The sequence below is a fragment of the Sceloporus undulatus genome, chromosome 4, assembly GCF_019175285.1.
Source record: "Sceloporus undulatus isolate JIND9_A2432 ecotype Alabama chromosome 4, SceUnd_v1.1, whole genome shotgun sequence".
NCBI lineage: Eukaryota > Metazoa > Chordata > Lepidosauria > Squamata > Phrynosomatidae > Sceloporus > Sceloporus undulatus.
The window spans coordinates 47996586-48020065 of NC_056525.1; the positions used below are offsets into that span (position 1 = coordinate 47996586).

Consider the following 23480-nt stretch of genomic DNA (forward strand, 5'->3'; position numbering starts at 1 on the left):
ATGATGATGATGATGATGATGATGATGATGATGATGATGATGATGATGATGGGTGATGATGATTTTATTGATTTTTAAACCAAACATCTTTATGTAAAATGATGGCAATTTCAGCCATATGATAGTCAAAGAAAAAGAAATAGATGTATATGTGGGAAGATCAGTTCAAAAAATGTGAAGAGTATGGATTATCACTGGAAGAAATCATATGAATGTCAGGAGGTTAAAAATTCTAGTTATAAAGGATGGAGTCAAAGAATGGAGGATGCATTTGGTGAATGGACATACAGAAAATGGCAACTGTAGATAGGGGAATAGACTTACAAGTTCATGGAAGAAGTTTAAATAAAATTTGAAAAGAAAGAAGGACCATCCTACAAACATTAAGAACTAACAGGGTCACAGGATGAATAGAACAGATGATAAATTTAAGATGGAGAAATTTGAGAGATGAGGAAGAAGTTTGGCTAAGATCCAAGGTAACATCAGCAGAATAGACTGCAGGATTTGTCTAACGTTGCATCCACACTGAATAAATAATCCAGGTTGACATTACTTTAGCTGCCATGGCTCAGTGCTATGGAATTCTGGGAATTGTAGTCTGTTGTAGCATCAGAGCTCTCTAACAGAGAAGGCTAAATGTCTCACAAAACTACCGTTCCCAGAAATCCACAGAAGTGAGCCATGGCAGTTAAAGTGGTGTCAACCTGGATTTATTTCTGCAGTGAGGATGCAGCCTCAGTTGTTAAATTATGAGAATGAGAGAATAATATTTCTGGATAAATAAGACAAGTTCAGAAGATGGAAGTTTCCTGGATGAAAGGCAGATAAAAAGAGGGAGGAAAAAAGAAAGAAAGGGGGATGACAAATGAAGTTAGAAAACGCAAGGAAAGCACACGTATTTAATACTGACAGTATCATAAAAATGTTCAATCCAAGCAGTGATCTGGTTGAAAACCACCAATACCAAAGAGACAGGTATCTTGTTTTTAAAAAATTACGTAATCTAAGCATTGATAGTAGATTTTTAAATTTTTCAAAACTATTTTATATTATTTAGAGATTTAGCAACTGACTAAAAATAGTTACATATACTCTGGAAGTCCCATTTACCTGTTGTACTGGTAGATGTTGGACTTTCTTCAGTACGAGACATTTCTATGGAGTAAGTACTTTTATCTTGACCACAAATAGTATGGTCAGAAAATTTTACATGACCTAGAGTAAGGGAAATGAAAGTCCATAACTTAACTCTTAAAAAAATCTTATCATGAAGATATATATTTTGTTATATATATTGTAAAAGTCATTAATTTAATAAAGTGATGTGAGAGAGGCGTTATTTATCCTAACAGTATACAGTACAGTAACTGGAAAAGACCATACAGTAGTAAATAGCCCACCTCATCACATTCATAAAGCAGACTGATTTGTAATAAATTAATATAACTGCATGTGGTAAAACTTACTTTCACTGAATGATGACTGGCATTCAATTCCTTGTTCATTATATATTTGGGCAGAGCGTAAAAACATTGCTTCAATTGTGGAGCCTTTCAACAAGGCTATCTGATCATCACTGGCTAAGCTTTCAAACCCTATGTAGAAACAGATAGGCAACAGAAATTACAACAATTCCTTTGATGATGGACATAAATTTGGAATTTGACATAGTTTTTCTGTGAAATAAGCTTTTTTAAAAAAAAGCTTTTCATAATCATGCGTCAAAGTGAAACTGTGAGACAGCGATTTTCCCTGTGTAATTTATGTTCCTATGATATTGTAAAAATTAAATTTTCCTTTGGGTTCCAAATTTCTAGCATTGCAGTAACTTAAAATTTCAGTAAAATATTTAAAAATACAGTTTAAATCATCCAAAGAAAAGGGTAGGAAAAGTCACCAAAGGAAGGTGAACAGAGCATATGTAAGAGTTATAAAGTATATAAGGTGTGAATGATTTTCATTGTTGCACTATCCAATGCTAGTGTTTTGGAGAATGAAGAAAAAATAAAACTGTGGGGGTCAGAATTCTTATTTAGAGGGCCAATGTCATCTTTTTGCTCATCCTGCTGAGAACAGGTTACATGTAAACATACAAAACAACAGGTTTTCAAAGAAATGGCTGTGCTAGTTTCTGGCAGCATAAAAAGAAGGCAAGAGGGGAAGGGGGGGGGGGGAATGCACCATTAAGGTTAACTAGTTTTTATTTTAGCATGAGCTTTCATTGATATAAATCCACTTCTTCAAATGCAGTACAGAGTTACATTAAAGCCTCAGGTATAACTGCATAAATATGCTTTATACCTGAGGCTTTAATATCACCTCGTACTGCATTTGAAGAAGTGGATTTATATCCATTGAAGTTAATGCTAAAATAAAAATCGGTCAGTTATAAAGATGCTGCCATATTGCTTTTTTTTTTCCGACCTTCCTTCCTTCTTTTTAAAATCCCAACAGTTGTTTTCTTTTGGGAAAAATAAAGATAAAGCATTTTGTAATGGAGTAACAGCGGGGGTAATTACTTTTTAGGCTCTGGTACTCCAGCTATGCAACACTCTCCACAGACAGTTTTGCCCAATTCCAACATTATTATTGTATGGTTGCCAAGTGAAAATCCAGGTGTTTTATGTTTTGACGTTTTATTTTTTGCTTTTCTCTGTTTTATTCAACGCCAACCTGAACTCTAGTATAAAGAAGGGCAGTATGTATTCTACCTAAATAAACATTTTACTTTCCTTCTATCCACAGCCTTTTCTTTTCATTCCTTCCATCTATTTATCCCTCTCATTCTCCCTCATATTTCAGCTTGAATTTGTGTAGGTAAGCACTCATCTGGAACCCCATGAAATAAAAGCAACTCAGAAAGAACTTTCAGCTGCATTGTGGAGAGGGATGATGACCCCACTGCTTCTTGACTTTAGACTGGCCTCACATGAAGGTGCTTTTCATTACAAGAAGGAGCTATCCTAGTTTTATTTAAGATGCTCATGTGTACCATGTAGTTGTACCATGTGTTAGCCTGATCTTTCTTATTTTTTTTTGAAATGCTTCTGTTCTAGACATACAAATAAATCATACTTTTCAAGAAGCCTTGCATCATGTATTCAACTGCAGTCTATTTTATAACCCTTCCCCCTTTAAAAATAACGTGAGGGTTTGAGTTGGGCTTCCCACTTGAAACATAGAATGCTGTCTTGAATGTGCACAGCAACTTTCATTCAGACATTTGATTGGTAGTCATCTTCAAATATCCACAGGACTATTGTTGGGAAGATGAGGCAAATTTGTTTTCCATTGCTCAGGAGAGTGAAAATCAAAGCAACAAATTCAAATTATATGAATGTAGATTTCAACTAAATAATAGGAATAATATTTTAATGGTATGAGCTATTCTGATAGTCAAAGCTCAGTGAAATGGGCTACTCTGAAAGGTGGTTGGAGGGTTTAAACCCTCCTGTGTTAACTGTCCTCTGTTGGAGGGATTAAAACAAGTTGGATAGCTATCCTGTTGGTCAAAATGAGATCTAAATCATGCAGTCCTCCAAATGTTACTAGATCGTAACTTTCAGCTGTCCTAGCATGCATGGCCAGTGTGTGGAATGCTGGGAACTGTAGTACAATAACTTCTGCAAGGCTGTATAATTCCCACCCTATCCTAAATACAATTGCTAGCCCTAGCAGGGGGTAGACTTACCGATTCAAATGAAATTACATGAGTGCTGATTTTCCAACTTCCCACTTCAGTGGGTCTGTTCTCAGTGGGACTTACATCTGGATTTAGATTATTATGTTTCATGTATTAGTGGCACAGAAATTTATGTAGGGCTTCAGCAACCCTGCACACATTTCTATGACACTGATACATGAAACATAATATTTTCTTTGTTATTCTGAACCTTATCATTCTGAACACCAACATTCATTTGCTTCTCTCAGTATTTGAGAGATTTTTAAAACACACTTTATAGTGCATTTTCCTGTTTTGAAAATAAATGCTGGAGGCACAAAATTCTATTCAGAGGTATGTAGAACTGAGCACTAAACATGTGCATCAAGTTCCACTTCATTATTTTAAAGTGGTATAGACTGATAGACTAAATATACCTTAAGTAACTGTGATACAGATTTATAGTATGATAAAGGTATATAACATGTAATGCTAATGAGACTGGAAAAATTATTTATAAACCTCTTTATGGAATACGTTACCTGGGAGCCTTTTTGTAAAATCCACAAATACCTGCACATGAACCATGGCTGATTCTGAAAGATGTAGAAAATTCTGTTCAGGATTGGCAGTTTCCTGCAGCTAATTAAAATGTTTAGGATTAGCAAAAAATTCCATTAAAAAGTCAAAATGCTATATTGATTTTTTTAAAAACCATGATGACATATATATTATATTTTATGAACACGTACAAACTTCTTTGCTTCCTCCATTGGAATTGTGCATTTTTGATGGGCAGCCAAAATATGTTCAATGAGCTCATACTCCCCAGGAGTAAGTTCCATTCTCTCCTGTAGCTTTGAAAGAAGGTTGGACGTAAATGTTAAGGAAACAACGAGTTTTAAAATGTACTAATTAAAATATTAATTATGACCTTACTTTTAATGGTTTGGTCGTAGAGGATACATGTTTGCTGTCCACCCCTTCATCTTCCAGTTTGATATTACAAAGCAAGGTAGTCTTTTTTCTAAGTCGCTTTGACTTACACTGGACTTCTGTTAGTAGACCTGTAAGAAGTTTATAGCAGAGTAAAATATAGTGAAATAGAGAATTTTTAGGGCATTACATTTTTAACAGAAAATTTGGTAGTCCCATTTTCTTCCTTTTTTCAGTTTTCAGAAATGACATGGCAGGAATAGGGATAGCTTTCTACACCTCAAAGAAGACAATTAAAAACTAACAATATATACCTGTGAAATGAAGCAACTGGGTCAGGGAGGCTTTGAATAAAATACGTATTTTGAATCTTCTAGAGATCGCTTTAAGCCTTTTCCCAAGGTACAATCCACCCTGTATACTCTGGGAAATGTTTGCTTCAACCAGGTGACAGTTTCCCAGAGGACCTTCTTGTCTGCTGCCCCCAGATTGTGGAATGACCCTCCGGAGGAGATATGACAGTTGAAAATGCTGACTGCATTTAAAACAGCATTAAAGACATATTTCTTCTGGCGGGCCTACCCAGTCAATTTTAAATCATGACTTTTTAATTGTATATGTACTCTTATGAATGTATTTTAATGATTTTATAGTATTGTGTTTTGACTGTGGGTTTATGTATTTTTAATTGTGTTTTGTATTTTAATGTGTTGTACCCTGCAAGAAGAGACAGGAAAGAAATAAAAATTATTATTATTATTATCCCAAAATGCATCCAGGAATGGTTTGTTTTTCTTTCACCAGGCTCTGCTTTTCTTACAATTTCCATTAGGTGGCCAGATTTAGAAATCTATGCTTTTTGAATATGTTGGGAATAGCTATGAGGGAGACTTATTTCCTCTCCCCCCTTCTCTCTATTTCACTGTTCTTGCATGCTTAGTAAGAGTTTCCAGGAGGCAGCTGCTATTTACGGTACTTTGCATGTTGTAGGCCAACACACACAGCTACGAATAGGTACAGAAAAGCTCTCGGCCCAACACATTTCCCAAAATCTAAGCACAATTTTGTCACTTTATTTTGAAAGAGTATTATTTTGTATTGCAAATTGCCAATTTGCAGGATCGTAGCTCTAACTTTTTTAATTTTTTCAGATTATTGATAGAACCATGTCAATAAAAGATGAGATTGTCAAGTACTGAACTCTGGGCCATCATGAAGTTCCTGTTCCTGCAGAAGAAAACTCCAAGGAAAATCCGTTAAGTGTATGATACAAACACTGAGTGACAAGTGCCTGTCATAATCACCTGTGAAGAAGTGGTATGCCAGCTTTCATCATGAAGATTTTGAGACTGAAGATGCAGCAAGGTCTGGGAGGCCTTCAACAGTGTCAACTCTTAAAATTGTTGAGCATGTTCATGATTTGATTTTGGCAGATTGGCAAATCTCAACTAAAACAATTGCTGAGCTCTGGGTTTATAATTCATGAGCAGCTGGCTATGCAGATGCTGTCAACCAAGTGAGTGCCAAAATGTTTGAATGCTGACTAGAAACGAAATAAAGTGTTACCTCTAAGTTGATTTTTGGGTAATTTTGAGTGATCTAGTAATAATTTTTTGGAATGACTCATCACTGTTGACGAAACATGGTTATATCACTATGATCTGAAGACCAAACAACAGCTCTTGCAGTGCCTGCAATTGGGTTCTCCACAGCCAAAGAAATTCAGTACTCAAAGGTCACAGGAAAGGTCATGGCCACAGTTTTTTGGGATAAGAAAGGTATTTGGATGATTGACTATCTTTAGAATAACCAAACAGTTAATGCAAAATACTACATTAACTTGTTGAGCCAATTAAAGGAGGCTGAAGGAAAAACTACCATATCTGATAAGCTGCAAAAAGGTGTTCTCTTTTGCAAGACAATTCACTTACTCACAGGGCTGGCAAGACAATGGATGTTTTGAAGAATTTGAGGCTTGAGTGCATATACCTTCCACCCTAATTATCAGATCTTGCTCTATCTGATTATTTCCTGTTTCCAAACCTTTAAAACAGTTTTAAAGGAAGGGAATTTATGAATGATTCAAAGGTGACAGCAGCAGCAGAGCAGTATATCAGTGACGAGACAGCAGGGGGAAAAAACTGGAAGGACTAAAGAAACTTGAAAAACAATGGGCCACGTGTGTTGACCTTCATGGTGAATATGTGGAACAGCATGTACATTTAATGAAGGCCCAGGAAAAAAAATGGAAAAATTAGGGGGGGGGAGGACTTTTTTCCCCAGTTTTTCCTGAAACCTTTTTTATTTTTTTCTAAAAGATTGGAAAAATTGAAAAAGGAAGAAAATGGGATTGTGGAATGTTTTATTTTAGCACGATGAATAAAATCTTTAAGACATGGTGTTCATATATTCTCCAAATCATTTCTAAAAACTATATACAGTATCATGTTATTCTCATTTCTGTGCATTGAATGAGGACAAACAAATCATAGGTTACAAACTGAACTCTAATGCAAGAGCAAGATGCATTTCTTCTTTTAGGGGAAACTGAAAGAATCTGGTCTGTGTTTGAAAACACTCACACTAAATCAAGAAATAAACTGACATGTGAAAGGGTAGAGAAGCTTGGTTTTCTTAGATGTGTTAGATTGTTCTGGTGCCCCAACAAATGATAATTTCCAGGATTCCCTAGCACTCATCCAAACCAGCTTAATTTCAACAAGATCATTTCTTAGGCCCTGTACAAATGGGCAGTAAGGAACGGCAAAACGCTAGCCCTTTCTGTCCTGGATCAGTGCTGCGGCAAACGCACACCACAGCACCAATCTGGCCTCTGCAGAACATAAAAAGGAGCCGGGTTTTCCAGCTCCTTTTTGTGCCTGCGAAGTGGCACCATAGCCACTGCTGGGCAGCTTGATCATGCCCCTTTTTGTGCAGTGCCGTTTGGGTGCTGCCCCAAAAGGATGTCATCATGGTGCGCGCCGTCTGAATGAGTGTACACCAAGATGGCACCTGGGCAGCATGGGAAGGGCTGTGAGCGTGGGGATGTTCAGCCCTCACCCCGCCCACAGGACGACATTTTTTGCACGCCAGTCCTGGGCCATAATCTACTTTCTCACCAATGGACCAAGTATTAAAATTCTATCCAATTTGAACTTACTCCTACATGAATACAGCCTACCATCTGGCATAAACTAATAAATATAATATCTATAAGATCTGAATATAAATATCACCTAGATGCTCAACTGAGAGCTCCTGTTTTAGCTCTTGTGCCTGATGATCATTTTGTTTTTCCTATACTGATTTTTGTAATTCTGTATCAGCATGATATATTACATATTATGATGATCTTGTGCTTTGGTAATGTTGTGATTATGTTAGCATTATACTGTTTTTAAAATACAACTATAGAAATCTTTTTATGAGGTGTTTAACAAATACAATAAACAAAACTTTGAAGATTAGAAAAGAATTAGCTAAAACGTATGAGATGGAGGAAAAACTATTTAGCTTTAAACACAGCATGAAAGGTACGGTAATTTCCTTATCTGAGAAGCATATCCCAGAGCAGATTATTATAATATAGGCACTTACATTCAGCTAGCATTCCTACAGCTTTACACTTCTTTAGTCGACACTCCTGACATTTTCTCCTCATATACATGTCCATTTCACAGTGGCCACCATTCTTGCATCTGTAGATTGCATTTTTGGTAATGCTGCGTCGAAAAAATCCTAGCAATGATATAATTTGGGATGATGAGAATAAAAATAAGGAGAAACCACACAGTTTTTAACAGCAGGGTTCCCTATTTTAACTAACAGATTTAAACAGAGATGATAAATAGCTGTAGGAGAATATGTCAACAAATAGGGCAGGAAATACAATTGCTGAACATAAATTTAGTCTGCAATCCTATGACAACTCACCTAGGAGCAAACCCAGGGATGTAGCAAGAGCGGGGAAGGGAAGAAGGATTTAAGCATTTGTCACTATAAAAAAAAAAAGCTTCTGTTCTCATTAGTAATGACATAGGCTGCATCCACACTGGAACAATAACTCGGTTTGGCACCACTTTAACTACTCTGGCCCAAGGCTATGGAATTCTGGGAACTAGTTTTGTGAGACATTTAGCCTGCTCTGTCAGAGAGCTCTGGTGCCACAATAAAGTACAATTCCCAGGATTCTCTTGCACTGAGCCAGGGCAGTTGAAATTGTCTCAAACTGGATTATTTCTGCAGTGTGTTTTGGACCATAATTAATCCCATAGTAACAGTAACTAGGAACTGAATGCATGTTATGCTAGTCACCCTAATAAAATTATTTAAATTGTTAATAAAGTTTAATGTACCCCGATTTATCTGCAAACTTGTGGAGAAACTGTCCACTTGAAATTCCTGTTACTTTCAAAAGCCAAGATTACTAAATTTGAGTTTTTCTAACAAAGCACTGAACACCTGACGCACACCCCCAAAGCGGTCGGAAACTGTGCCAAACCAGGAAAAGCCAGCCTAAAAAAGAGTCAATTAAGATCGACTGCTGGCCGGCACAGCTTGGAACTGCAGTGGTGGCCCACTTCAGGAGTTGTCTGTGCAACCGCTGCGGTCCTGGCCTGATCAGTGCTGGAGTGACCTCTGGCCACTCCTTCCTAACCATCTGTTCCAGGCCCATGTATACAAAAGCTCACACTACAACTTCTTTGGCATAGTTCCTCTTAAAGGTTGCCACAAGATCCCTTTGCATACTGTTATTTTGGATTAATGTGGCTAAGTTTATGGAAAGCTAGAAATTTGGGGAATGAAGGAAAATTTCATGGAGGAGCAATGTCTTCATTCACTCCTGTCTGAGGCCCATTGAAGTCAATGGGATGTACTTCTGAGTAAACATGGATAGGCTTGCACTGTTGTACATTATAAATACAAGACAAAAATACTGATATTATCTACAATTATAATTAGAAACAGAAGTATCTATATTATTCCCTTCCTCCAAAGAGCTCAGTTCACCATATATGGTTGCCCTGCATTATATTCTCGCTGTTAGTGGTGGGGAAAATTTGAAACTACATTTGTATCAGCAATTATCCCCTCTTGTCTTGTTACAATTTATTTCTTCCTTGCCTATAGGATGAGATGCTCAATCTAACCTCTTTTTCTCTTGCACACTCTTCCCCATCAGTCTGTGTCTTAGTTAGATTGACCAGATGTCCTAATTACAAAAGAGGACAAGGTGCCAAAAATGTAGAACGGAAAAGAAAATGTAGGACATGACCAAATAAAAGCTAAAAGCACTCATATAAATATCAATTCACGCTTCTTAGTCATGCTCAAAATGGAGGAACTTTTGAAATTTCTCCTGGAGAAAAGGCTGAAATGTAAAACATGCCTTGAGAAAGAAGGATGTCTGGTCACCCTGATCTTAGTCTACCATCTCTCTTAGTACTTATATCCATCTTTCCATTTCCCATATTATCATTATGCTTTCCTTTTTGAAGTGGATAGGTAGGTGGCAAGAAAAAAAAATTCTCAAGCCATATACAGTAGTGGCCACTCCCTCTATGGTGCTGTGGCCATGTTAAGAAATATTGTCTCCCAAATTTATTGGTGCTAGAGAATTACTGTATATTGATAGCATTATAATTTGTAGTAAGTCAGAAACCTTGCAGTGTTCTGCACTGGAGCAATTCGTCTTTAGATGTCATGTATAGTAGTCTAGGGACTGTATCCAAAAATATTTTTAAAATGAAATATATATGTTTTTAGCACTGATTTTTCCTCCTGGTTTAACATAATCTTACATTAATTATCAGACATAAAACCTATTGACAAAGCAACATAAAATCTCCAGGGGGACTATCTATTATTATCATTTTTATAGATTCTAGAGGAAAACGAGGAATATGAATCTGCCATCTCTCTTAGCACTTATATCCCCAGACATTGCAGTTCATATAGCCAGTCTCAATCAGCTGAAGCTCTCCAGCTCCCTCAATAAATTTTACAGGTACTGTCAGAGTGGTGTAGTAGTTTGAGTGCTAGACTACAACTTTGAAGACCAGGGTTTGAATCCCCACTTGACTATGGAAATTAACTGGGTGACCTTGGGCAAGTCACACTCTCTCAGCCTCAGAGGAAGACAGTCAAAAACCTCTCTGAACAAATCTTGCCAAGAAAACCCCATGATAGGATTGCTTTAGTGTCGCCATAAATCAGAAACAACTTAAAGGCACACAGCAACAGGCTTCACAATGGCATTGAACTCAGAATAGAGGGAGATTTAAGTCTCCCCAGCTAGCATAGGGAGGGTTGGGACCTCCCTCCCATGATCAAGACCACCAAGACCCCTGTGTAATTGAGCTCCCAAGGAATTACAGTCATAAATGTCTTAGTTTATTGCCATCTTTGCATTCACTTAATAGGGTCGTATATTTTCCCCTTTCTTTGACATTTATTTTATGCTCTGAACAATTTTATACTATTTCATCCATTATTTGGCCATTGTCTTCATCGTATTCACATCGTTAACTGCTTTAGTCGGCGACATTATTATTATTATTATTCACTGTATTCTGTATTATTATTGTTTTACAAAAGCATACATGTAAATACACAAAATTCAAAATGAGCTGCCTTCTAGTCTTGAGCTGGGGCATATACTTGAAAAATAGTTCCAGGATTCCTGCACATAGGTCTCTATTGCTTTGGTCCAAAACACACTGCTGAAATAATCCAGTCTGAGACCGATGTAACTGCCCTGGCTCAGTGCTAGGGAATTCTGGGTTTTGTGAGACATTTAGCCTTCTCTGTTAGAACTCTGATACTCCAATAAACTACAATTCCCAGGATTCCCTAGCACTGAGCCAGAGCAGTTAAAGCGGTTTCAAGTTGGACTATTATTGCTGTATGTTTTGGACCTTTGTCTCCTCGGTTTCAAAGAGCCAGCATTTGAACAATCAGCATTCTCAAGTCTTTTAAACAGGAGCACCCAATCATAGTCACAAAAATCTTTTCCCATTACCTTTGCAGCCTTCACAGGTGAGTGCATTGTAATGATATCCTGAAGCTTTGTCCCCACAAACCACACAAAGCTCCTCCTGACCCTTTATTCGCAGAGCTGAATGACTTAGCCTGGGTCGTTTGGGTCCTGGATATCCTCCCCCATCATGAGAACCCATGCAGGCAGGCTTACTGAGTTCACAATTGCTGATGATGTATTGCCCATCATTGTACGGGGAGTCCAAGTTGTGTGCAGCGTAATGAGACTGGGGAGATGGTGCCTGTAATACAGGCGGAAACTGAACCGGTGAATACTGACAGTAAGAGGGAGGCTGGCAGTCAAGGTCTTGCAATGGATACCCAATGTGTTCTGGCAAAATATCTAGAAAAATCACACCAACCGATGGTTATTATAAGATCTGACATCTCTGAATATTAGATCATTCATCATTCACTCATTCATCTATAGTTGAGGATTTTTCACTCTTCAGAGCACCTAAACCAGGTTACATAAAATTACTAAAACCAAGGTACTGCCTACCCATAGGTCTACATTGCAAAGACACAGCACAGAAACAAAATGGGGATGAGGAGTACAGAAAGCACCAGTTCTAAAAATAACAAGATCAAAGGGAAAGGTCTTTCAACTGCATAAAAATGGAGAAAAACGGACCAAGAATAGTGAACTCAGGACCAGGATAGCTATATGAACAAAGTAAATATCCATGTGATATGAACCAAGAGCCAAGATATAAATGAAAAAAAATTAATACAGTGGGACCTTGGTATCTGCTGGGGTTTGGTTCCAGGACACACCATGGATACCAAAATCTGTGGATGCTCAAGCCCTGTTAAACAAAATGGTATCTCTTATAAAGGGCAAAATCAAGGTTTGCCTATGGGAATTTGTATATTTTTAAGGTACAGTATTTTCAAGCCATGGATGCTTGAATCCTTGGATAAAAAATCCATGGATAAGGAGGGCTGACTGTAGCCAAAAATAAAAAGCAAATGAATGTGAATTTGGATAAAACTTAAATAACTATTAAGAATCAAATATTACATTTTTATAATAAATAACTCTAAGAAACAAAATATGCTGATTGACATATGACATAGATAATCCAAATATTTAATAAGAGGCAGGCCCAGTATAATATTGGTTCAACATTCCAGATCTTTTTTTTTAATCTTTTTTTTACCAGTTTGACCACCTGGGGTGGAATTACTGTATATTCCAGAGTTGTCTATCCTAGAGAGCAGCCTGCATGTGGTTTCAGAGTCTGCTCTGCAGACAATATTGCCTGTGGCGGAGGACTTTGTCTTCCGTGCGCAGTCTGGGGGTGCTTCTTGACTCGTCGCTACACCTGACTGCTCAGGTGAACGTGACGGTCAAGAGCACCTGTTATCAGCTTCGGCTTATTCGCCAGCTGCGCCCATACCTGGCCCAGAGGGACCTAGAAACTGTTGTACATGCTCTGGTAACCTCGAGATTGGATTTCTGCAATGTACTCTACTTGGGGCAACACTTATATCAAACTCGGAAGCTGCAAATGGTTCAGAACATGGCAGCCCGGCTGGTCACTGGTGCTCCCAGGACCAGCCATATAACACCGGTGTTGAAAGATCTCCATTGGTTGCCTATTCGCTTCCGGGCCCAATATAAGGCGTTGGTTATTACCTATAAAGCCCTAAATGGCTTGGGTCCAGGTTACCTAAAGGATCGCCTTTCCCCGTACATTCCGCCTCGCACCCTCAGGACATCTGGGCAGCAGCTACTGAAGGTGCCTGGGGCTAGATTGTCCTCCACCACAAGGAGGACATTTTCCACTGCTGCCCCAGCCCTTTGGAATACGCTGCCCACTGAGCTCCGCTCGACTACCACCCTGGCCCAATTCAGGAAGGATTTGAAGACCTTCCTGTTCCAACAGGCATTCCCCGATTAAAAATCCTGTGGGCCTCCCTCCTCTTTCGTGGCCAAGAGGAAGGGCTTTGGGGCTTTTAGCCTGTGTTTTTTATTATTGTTTATATGTGATGTATTTTGGATTTTATTGTATGTATTGTTGTTTTAAATTTTATACTGTAAGCCGCCCTGATCGAAGGAAGGTGCGGGATATAAATAAAAACTTTATTATTTATTATTATTATTATTATTATTACTAAATGTTTGATGGTATTACTGAAAGTTCAGTTTTGTATTAGCATATTTACTGTTTGTGTCCCTCTAGCTTCAACAGGACTTACTCTCTAGGGAGAGCCTTTGGCTACAGCCTTGAGCACACTTGTTTAGGCCCCAACCGAACTCAGCAGGGCTTTCTTCTCTATGTACATTTACAAGATTATATGGCAAGTGTTCAAAAGCAATGTTAGGCTTGGTTAAAAAAAACATTGCTGTGACATAGTCAAGGCATTTGAATAGACACTACAGTGATTTTTAAATAGCATGGGAGGGGGCTAGGAGAATGAAGAGACATGCTTTAAAATATTTATGAAAAGATTTTTTAAAAGGAAAATCATTATGGTTTACCTTAAACTGGTATCCAGCATAATAGCTTTAGGCAAGAAATGTAGAAATGCAAGGAGTACACTTGCCTGTTGTGGTCCACTCTGTTGCACTCCAAACTTTCTCACATACATGTACACACCAAGTTCCAGATTTTATTTTTAATTTTTGTTCTTAAGCTTGACTCACCATAATATTGCATTTGTTCACTAAGGCAGTACCCATCAGGCACTGTCATAAAACTGTTTGCCATGTTCTGGTCCAGCTCCCACTGCTTCATTCAGCTGGGGTGCTCTGGGCTTCCAAAGAGCAAACCTAAGGAAAGGAAATGTTGCTAGTTATTTGTATTTTCCATTAGGCAAGAGCTGGGTGCCAAAGGATTTCCGCAATCAGTTTATGGGAGGAGAAAAGACTGTAGAGATTCCAACAGAAATATCCTTAAATTAAAAAAAAATAGTTCTCAAATTAAGGTTACAAAATTTCATACTATATTGGTGTTAATTAAAATAATCAAGATCATGAATCTATTGTGTTTATCCTTCCATTAATTGCATTTTTATTGATAGAATCCACCTTTCCATAAGCTTTCTCATTTGTCATTTCAATAATTAGCCAGGACTCTAATGGCCTAGTAGGAATGCAGCTGCCCTGGAATTTCCTGAGATCTCTCTCCTCATGTTGGACTGGAAGTCCATAGGTCTGTTATAATTAATTACATTTTTAGCCCCAAATTCCTCAAAGGAACTCAGGATTGCATAAATTATTCCTGTGTCTCACTGCATCCAGTTCAAGATCCTCCCAGGCCCTGAGATTTCCAGGCCAAAACCTGAGAGCTAGAAATTGACTGTGGTGGTGTCATTAAATATTATGCATTAAGCACTAACCACTATCACAGTTTGTAATTCAAACTCATACATGTGGAGTGGGGAGAAAGAGAGAGAACATATTTTCTAGCGTACAAATTAAGAGAGAACTGTTAAGGGCTGTTCCCAGATCAAGATGAAATTAAAGAATTTTATTCTTTCTCACTGGCTTAGGAAAATGGAATAAGGAATAGTAGCCTAGCCTCCCTGCTTCTAGCCAGAAAGTGGATGCAGAACAGAGGGGAGGGTGAGTCCTTGCACTGCAATTATTGGAAGGGTATGAAGAAGCTACCTAAGTGAATACTCAGATCCCCTGGAAAGTCTTTTTAAATCACAGCAACAAATCGATTGAGCTCAGCATATTTGTAGCAAGCTGCTTCTCCGCTAGCTGAACTGGTGGTTTGCACATAACCCTTTCCTCCTGCCCAGAGCTGAGCCCCTCAAAACTAGATAATATACGCCATTGCCTACCGCTTGAAGATAACCCACCAAAATGGGAGACTCATGGTCAGGCCCTGAAATCTGGTAAACTTAGAAATTTATTGCATTGGTTATGAAATCAATTTAACTCTATCCGGTTTGAAGCGCAATTCAGGCGGCATCCTGATCTTATCAGATGTTTTTTTGCCAGTGAATACAGCTGCCCAAATACAGCCCAGTGCCATCCCCACTTCCAGAGCCACTCCGCCAGCCATTTTCTTATGTCAGTAAACAGCCGGATCTGAAAAGAGACGGGAGAAGCGGCTTTGGAAGCAGGGATGGACCGGGCTGTATATGAACAGCAGATTTGGTGGCAAAAAAAGTCTGATAAGATCAAGATGCCACCCAAATTCAGCTTTAAACTGGATATAAGTAAATCAAGGGAGGTTTATTTAAAATCTCCAGTATCTGTTCGCTCTTGAAACAAATTAGCGGGGGGGAGAGGAATGGAGAGGAAAGGGAAACAGCTGTAAGAAGAGCATCATTACAGATTATTGTTTTTGCACTATGGCTGTAGACAATTCTTTAAAAAATAGTGCATTTAGTGCAAAAGCAGTAAGTACCTTGTAGTCAGCATGATCAAAACTATAGTTTTTTGTGGGGGGGTTTGGGCTATGAGGCTGTGTTCTTGAAGAGTTTATTCCTCTATAGCATTACTGTCTACTTTCATTACCTTTTATAGCATACAGAATCTTGTGGCAATCAAACTGATGGTTGCTTTTCCTCAGCTCTCTGTGAGGCTTTTATTTCAGCTAGAAATTCTTTCCTTTTCTTTCATAGAAACTGGTCTGCAAAACTCTTCAGCTCCTAAAGAAAGTGAACATTCTGGCCCACTATACAGTAACAGAGGTTTTGTAATCACAAGCAGAACAACAGAGATGCAAAGATGATGAATTCTGTGGCCTAGACCATGCCAATGATAACATCCTATTATTTTTCAAAGCGGATTTGCCTTCCTCTGTGGCTGAGAGCATGTGACTTGCCTGAGGTCACCCAGTGGGTTTCCATGGCTGAGTGGGGATATGAACCTTGGTCTCCAGAGTCATAATCCAACATCCAAATGACTACACCACATTGGCTTCTGCCACCATAATTAGTGTTTAAGTTCCCATAAAACATTTTTGCCCTTGCATCCTGAGAAGTGGTTAATAAGAATTCTTCGGGGGGGGGGGGAGTCAATGGATGCTGAATTTTGCTTATTGATCCAAACTAATCAGACAATCTTTGGTTCCAGCCGTCTGGTTTTGATACCATTTCTGAATAAATGAAATGTAAAGACATCTTAAAAATCTTGGCATTGTTAAAAGAGTTGGAAACTTTGAGAAACTTTCTTGTGACATGTACAGTACAATTGTTGTTTAAAAAATCCTAAAAAGACGCATGCTTCTGTTATGTTCACAACCTGTGCTCACACAAACATCCTATTCGCTCGTCATTAGAAAGGAGCAAAAGGTGAAAAGGTATGGCATGGATGGAATGCTGCCACATGCTATCTCTGCTTGTAAATATTTATTCAAAACAGAAGTGCCTTGATGAATCATGAAAATTTTATCAATGAGATCAACTGTTCAACTGGACATGTACAAAGTCCGCATATTTTAATCTATAGAGATGTATTTTTTAAACCGTTTGCAGTACTTTAATTCAGAATTCCATAATAGATTTGAGAATTGCTTGGTAAGAAATGCTACCATTTCTCTAGCAAATGCAGCAACAACATAAAAGAAATACCAGGGAACAACTCAGTCTCTCGTCAAATCCTTTACTTCCTCTCCTGCAAAGATTTCCATACTGCTTTCCCTACATAAATTAGTTCACAAAGCAGAACTTGCATTTCTGCACACTAGGCAGTGCAAAATATATATTATGATCTATACAGAGGAGAATGATTAAAGCTAACACCAAAAAATCTATTGATTTTTAAAACAGAATTATTAATACTGTCCTCCCTGACTCTAGAGATTCTATCAGCAACTCATGCTTAAATAATGTGAAAAATCCATTCTTCTACCTGTCATTAATTAATTCACTGGTGCATGTTTTTGCCTGTCTTCCAAACTGCCTAAGTTTGGACACAGGGCAAGCAGTTTAGCATCACATCACATGAACAACTATAATCTAAATTCAGCACAGGGTAAACAATAAAAAAGCACTTCATACTGTTGGATGATTTTTGCATTCTCTTTCCCCCTCCTTAGATAGATAGAGAATTCCTGCATGCAAACTCTCCTCTCTATATATCTCTCTCTCTCTCATTCAAACTAACCATGGCCTGTTACAGACTGCCAAAATAAAGCTGCTTCGGGTCTCTTTGGAGGTATTCTATTTAAATGAAGCATGGGTCCTAAGAGTCCAGAGGTTGCGCCAAAGCCACACTCCATTCCTAAGCATTGGAGTGCAGCTTTGGTGCAGCTTCTGGATTCTTAGGATGCATGCAACATTTAAACAACATACCTCCAAAGAGACCCGAAGCAGCTTTATTTTGGCAGTCTGTAACAGGCCCATGTGACTGAGGTCATTCTCCCTTTTGGATTAGCAGATATTTTTCTCTCAAAATAGTTTCAACTGAGCTGTTGTATTTCCATTTTTCTTTTCCATCAACTTTCTTTGAAAGATGGTGGGATAAATAATTCTTTTTACCTGAACTATTCACTAACTAGATTAGAGCCTGTATGGAAATATAGATTAAAGCCATTAGTAAACTTGTGTTTTCAACTACAAGCTACTTGTGTTGTTTCTGAGTCAGTCGCAGTTCTTAGAAAAGCATAGTTAGACAAAAGCACATTTCTGCTACTCTGCTAATTTGAAGCTAGATCTTAACAGGCTTGGTTTTGACATTTTTGATATGTGAATATTTTTGTTTCCTTTCTAAAGACTGAAGCCTTAGGAAACTTAAATTGCCCTGCCTACACATACCATTACACAAAAGGTTTAAAATAATCTGTTTATTCCAGTGATTCTCAAATTCTGGCCTTCTAGGTATTTTGGACTTTGGCTCCCAGAATTCAAGGCCATTGGCCAAGATGGCTGAGGATTTTGGGAGCTGAAGTCCAAAACATGTGGAGAACCAGAGTTTGGGAATCACTCGTTTATTCCATGCATACAGTAATAATGCATTTTCAAAGGAAAATCTGAACATACAACCCAAAACTCAGTGCAACACTCAGCAGATATTCTGTCTTAATTTTAGCAAAGAAATTGCTCAGCTGGTAACATGCTATTATTGGCAAAAAATGTGATGTTTGCTCTATTACACAATGTAGAGCATAGGCCTCGAAGGAGACCCTCCAGGGAGCACTTCCAAATATTTGAAATGACTGTACATTAACATCTATCGTAAATATTTTGACAGTAGTGTCAAAAGGGAAATTTCTTGACCAGAGAGAATTTTAGGAATTTGAGCTGAAAGTCTTCTCGCATTTCTACAGTGCACTCATATCCTGGGAAAGAAAATGAGGTTGCAGAAAAGCCACCAGATTTGGGCAGCAGATTTGAATCTTGATTTGGATCCTGTCCTAACCCTTTCTCTAGATTTGGATCCACACAGATTGCTGACATTCTGTGGAGCTAATTGAGGGTGGGCCAGCATTAACTAATTCGTGTGTGATTATGTTCTAGATATCCTTTTGCTGTGGTCACAGAAGAGATCCAGCTATAATTAAAATATTTAGCAGATAAATATTTCGTTGTCTCCAAAGAACTGAACCGTTACCCTTACAAGATTAAAGCTAATTATTTTTGGGCCACAACAGAATTATCAAGCAGGACAGTTTTGTTTAATGGTGAACTTCTTTTTATTGTTTTATACTGTTGTGTGTTGCTTTAAGTGTTCTTTTGCTGAAAATTGGCTTTACAAATTACTGAAATAAAATAAGTAAAGAACTAGACTGACTGTAGCAGTTTGGACACCTACTGGGAAGTAAACTCCTCTGAAGCTCAGTACCACCACTTCAAATGAGATGAAGCTTCTACCAAAAAATACATCTAGCCAATAGGATAAATCCTGGCTGTAGACTGACATGTGGCAAACATAAACATATTTCTTGTGTAAAGTGGTTGCAAATACTAGTATTCATGACTCATAAGTGTACATGTAGACTCCCCTCAAAATATCATAGTGAGTGCCACACAGGACTACTAATATAAAAATTTTATGGCCTGTTACAGACTGCCCAAATAAAGCTGCTTTGGGTCTCTTTGGAGGTATGCTGTTTAAATAATGCATGCATCCTAAGAATCCGGAAGCTGCACCAAAGCTGCACTCCGGTGCTTAGGAATGGAGTGTGGCTTTGGCGTGACCTCCGGACTCTTAGGACTCAAGCATCATTTAAATAGCATACCTCCAAAGAGACCCGAAGCAGCTTTATTTTGGCAGTCTGTAACAGGCCTATATGTTTAAATAGTGCTCAGGTTTAAATATCCAGTGTGCTGTACAGGTCTGAGTGTTGGACTATGACTCTGGAGATCAGAGTTCAAATCCTTGCTCAGCCATGGAAGCCCATTGGGTTTCTTTGGGCAAGTCATACTCTCTCAGCCTCAGAGAAAGGCAAAGGCAAACCCTGCTGAGGCAAACTTCTTGGCAAATCTTGCCAAGAAAACCTCGTGATAGGTTGGTCACCATAACTTGGGAATGACTTGAAAACATACAACATCAGCAAAAGCCTTATTCCTAACTCCAAATTTAAGATCAAGGATCTAATTTTTAACTGAAAAAAAACTGCATAACTGTCGGCATTTATAAACATTTTGTATGATCTAAGGATGCTTTCAGACGATAGCTTTTACTAGGAACAAGCATGCTGATTCATCATATTGGATACTAATAAGCTACATAATAAATATGCAGATCTTTTTGCCAATTGATCCTATATCAAATGTATTTGCAGGTTGCTCAGCCATTTTAGTGTAAATACTGTTTTTGGCTGTACTAAATTTTTTCACATAGATACATTTTCTACTTTTGCTTTTGACTACCATAATTTGTGAAACAGGCATTCAACTACACACATGCTCAGAGGAGAAGTAGTCAGAATAAACAAATAAAATTTAAATATTACAAATGAAATGCATTGCACTGTATTTAAAAGAATTAAAATACCAGTCAAAATATCGGTGTGTTTTTCTGTTTTGAAATTTCAGACCAGTTGATAATCCCAATTAGGGCAGAGCCACTGAATCATTATCTTGATGCCTTACTTGGATAACTGCTTTGAATAGCCAACAGATGGTATCTTATTGCTATAACATGTTTGCTAGTTCTTCATAAAAGATTATTTTTTTCAAAAAAACAGTCCTGCTTAAATTTATGAAATATATGAATCTTTCAATCACATTTTATTTGGCTAATATCACAGAATCTGGAAAAGCCAGAACTTTTCCAGCATGCATCCAACAATCTCTGTTTACCAGAAACAACTTCACAATACCAAGCTGTGGGAAAGCACATAAAGTAGATATACTTTTCAAACCTATTTTAAAATATTGCTTTCTTCTTTGCTAGAAAAAAGTTATTGTAACTAATTTACTAATATACATGGATGCACAAATCTAGTACATGACAGCTGAATGCAAAGTAACTGAATGTCTACCATGAAAGTTATTAGCTTTTCCAGCAGCCCCTATAATTGTTCCATTAATAGTGATGTAATCTGGAGCAACAAGGTGCAACATAATGATAACATCTTCATGCAGTGCTCAACCCCCATGTTAAAAGCACAGAAGCAAGTAAGTTGGCATTTCTTGGCACAAAGAGTAGGAAAAGAAGAGCTTTCAACTGTCGTAATAGTGGCTAGGTTGATTATTCTGTGGGGACAAACCACACTTTTAAAGTGACCGTGGATTGGATCAAGACTATCAAAATCAGTGGGACTCAGTCATGACCAACTTTAGTCCCACTGATTTCAGTGAATCTACTCTGACTAAAACTCAAACCAGGTCATCCCTTTCCTCTATGAAAAGCTTCACTTTAGACATGGGGAGTTCAAAACTCTATTTCTCCTTCCCTCTGCCTTTTCTTAATCTAGAAGCTACTTCCATGGTGCCTAATTCCACATGTTGTCAAAGGAAACTTCATTTCCTTACAACCCAAAGAGCACCTGTACATATAAGAATGCCATATCATTTAGCTAACACATCTCTCATCCTCCATAAAACATTATAACTATAAAATTTGGTATACATTTGCTTGGTTGATCACATTCTCAAGTAAATGTGTTATTGTTTATTGCTATTGCTTTGTATTTCCCTACTGTTGTAAGCCACCTGGATTCCTAGTGACTGGGTGGGATATAAATAAATTCTATTATTATTATTCTATTAAAATGGATTTTAAGCTACCATCCAAATAGGTGCCGTCAGCCAGGGTATTTTTAAATAAATTGTTAGTAGGTTCCATTCTTCCATTCAAAATGGTATGTCCTGTCATTCAAACTATGCTGAAAGTGATTTTTAGTTTTGAGGGAAGATGTTTTTAAAAAAAAGAAATGAAGTCAAAACAGCTGCAAATACCCACAACATACTAACAATTTTATTTATTCCTCTGCCCGCCATCAGAAAATACCTGAACTGGTAAGAAGAAAAATCCTTTGAATTCTTATCAAAGCTTAGAAAAATTATTTTAAAAACAAAATTGATCTGAAATTGCAGAAGAAACATTATTATGGGGTTATTCTTATTTTTTGTCTGTCGTACCTTTGCAGGAGCATTGAAACAGGTGGGGTGCCATCCACTGGTTACATTGAAAGTGTCCAATCATCTCCACTAAGTATCCAAAAGCTAGGGCTGGATGTCTGCTTGGACACACAACTATAACTTTAAAAGTGCCTTCATTGGACAAGTAATTTCTGATATCACTTGCAAATTAAGTGGGCGCTAACCAACTGGATATACTAAAAGAAAATAGGTCTATTGCCATTAAGAAGATACAGTTGAACGTCTTGTTCATGCTCTGGTATTTATCGCAAAGAATCCAACATTTTAAAGAGAGCAGATGAATAAAATCCATTAAAATAAAGTAAAACAAAAGAATAAAACAAATAAAATGACAGGATGTTCCATAACAATCAGCACTGTATTTCAAAAATATGATGACAAGCTTTGCGTAATATGCTTCATTGTGTCAAAGTGAAATAATCCTCACATATTTATATAAAAAGAGTAACACTTACACAGCTTAGTCCCACAAAGCTGTCCTCTTATATTTCCGCTTTAAGGTACATCTGAAGCAGGGAGATTCTTTTCTGTATTTATCAGTTTCTTTGCATTCACTTTGGCTCCAAACACTTTGCAGAGCAGAGCTTCTCTATATCTGAGAGACACAAGCTTCCCACACAGCCGCTCTGAGGGTCAAAGCAAGGGCAGCTGCAAGACCACATAAATCAAATAATAACCGAATCATCAGGGACAGAGGCCATTAGGACCCACACGTCACATTTTCCCAGCAGTCTCTCCAGCCAACTTTCTAAACTTTTCTGTTGCCCTGGTTTAGAGATTGGTGTTTCCTCATTCTGGTTGCTTCATATGCTGGCAAACATTGCACATTGCTAGTACAAACTGTTCACACCACCTAACACAAAGGCAAATGGCTATAATTTTGTAACATGAAGCAGTATGGTGAAGTGGTTATCATACAAGACTGGAGTAAGAGTAACCTACATTCCAATCAATTGTCAGTTACAAAGCACAATAGGTAACCTTGAACCAACCGTTATCCAGTCCTTCTCACGAGATTGTTGTAATGGGAGTGGCAGGGAAGAACCACATATGCCATCCTGGGCCTTTTAAATGGAGGGTAGGGTAAAGCCAGCATGGCATAGCAGTTTGCATGTGGGACTAGGACCAGGATTTGAATCCCAGCTTGGCCATGTAAACCCACTAGGTGACCTTGGATACGTTATACTCTCTCAGCCTCAGAGGATGGCACTGGCAAACCCCTTCTGAAGAAACTGCACTGCTTATCTGTTTTCTTCTGGAGCCACTGCTCTTAGTTAAACAATGAAGGGCTAAGTTACTTGAATGGCCATATACGAGGGGG

The 23480-nt window shown here is 38.0% G+C and overlaps 1 protein-coding gene across 6 annotated transcripts in view; it reads right to left on the reverse strand.

Annotated features, from left to right (window-relative positions):
• LOC121927960 (bile acid receptor-like) overlaps positions 1-22893 on the reverse strand; it is a 27079-nt gene extending 4186 nt beyond the window's left edge. The window contains exons 1-9 of one of the 6 annotated variants that reach the window (XM_042462069.1): positions 22615-22890; positions 14295-14420; positions 11625-11984; positions 8201-8341; positions 4634-4734; positions 4420-4524; positions 4210-4309; positions 1470-1598; positions 1114-1218 (exon numbers count right to left, since the gene is read on the reverse strand). In XM_042462069.1, coding sequence (XP_042318003.1) covers positions 1114-1218; positions 1470-1598; positions 4210-4309; positions 4420-4524; positions 4634-4734; positions 8201-8341; positions 11625-11984; positions 14295-14385 — 1132 coding nt within the window. In that variant the 5' untranslated portion in view covers positions 14386-14420; positions 22615-22890. Of the gene's footprint in view, positions 1-1113; positions 1219-1469; positions 1599-4209; positions 4310-4419; positions 4525-4606; positions 4735-8200; positions 8342-11624; positions 11985-14294; positions 14421-22138; positions 22478-22614 lie in introns of those variants that run through there. The other 5 variants (XM_042462068.1, XM_042462066.1, XM_042462067.1 and 2 more) reach the window with 5 other exon arrangements.
• Positions 22894-23480: the final 587 nt, after the last annotated feature.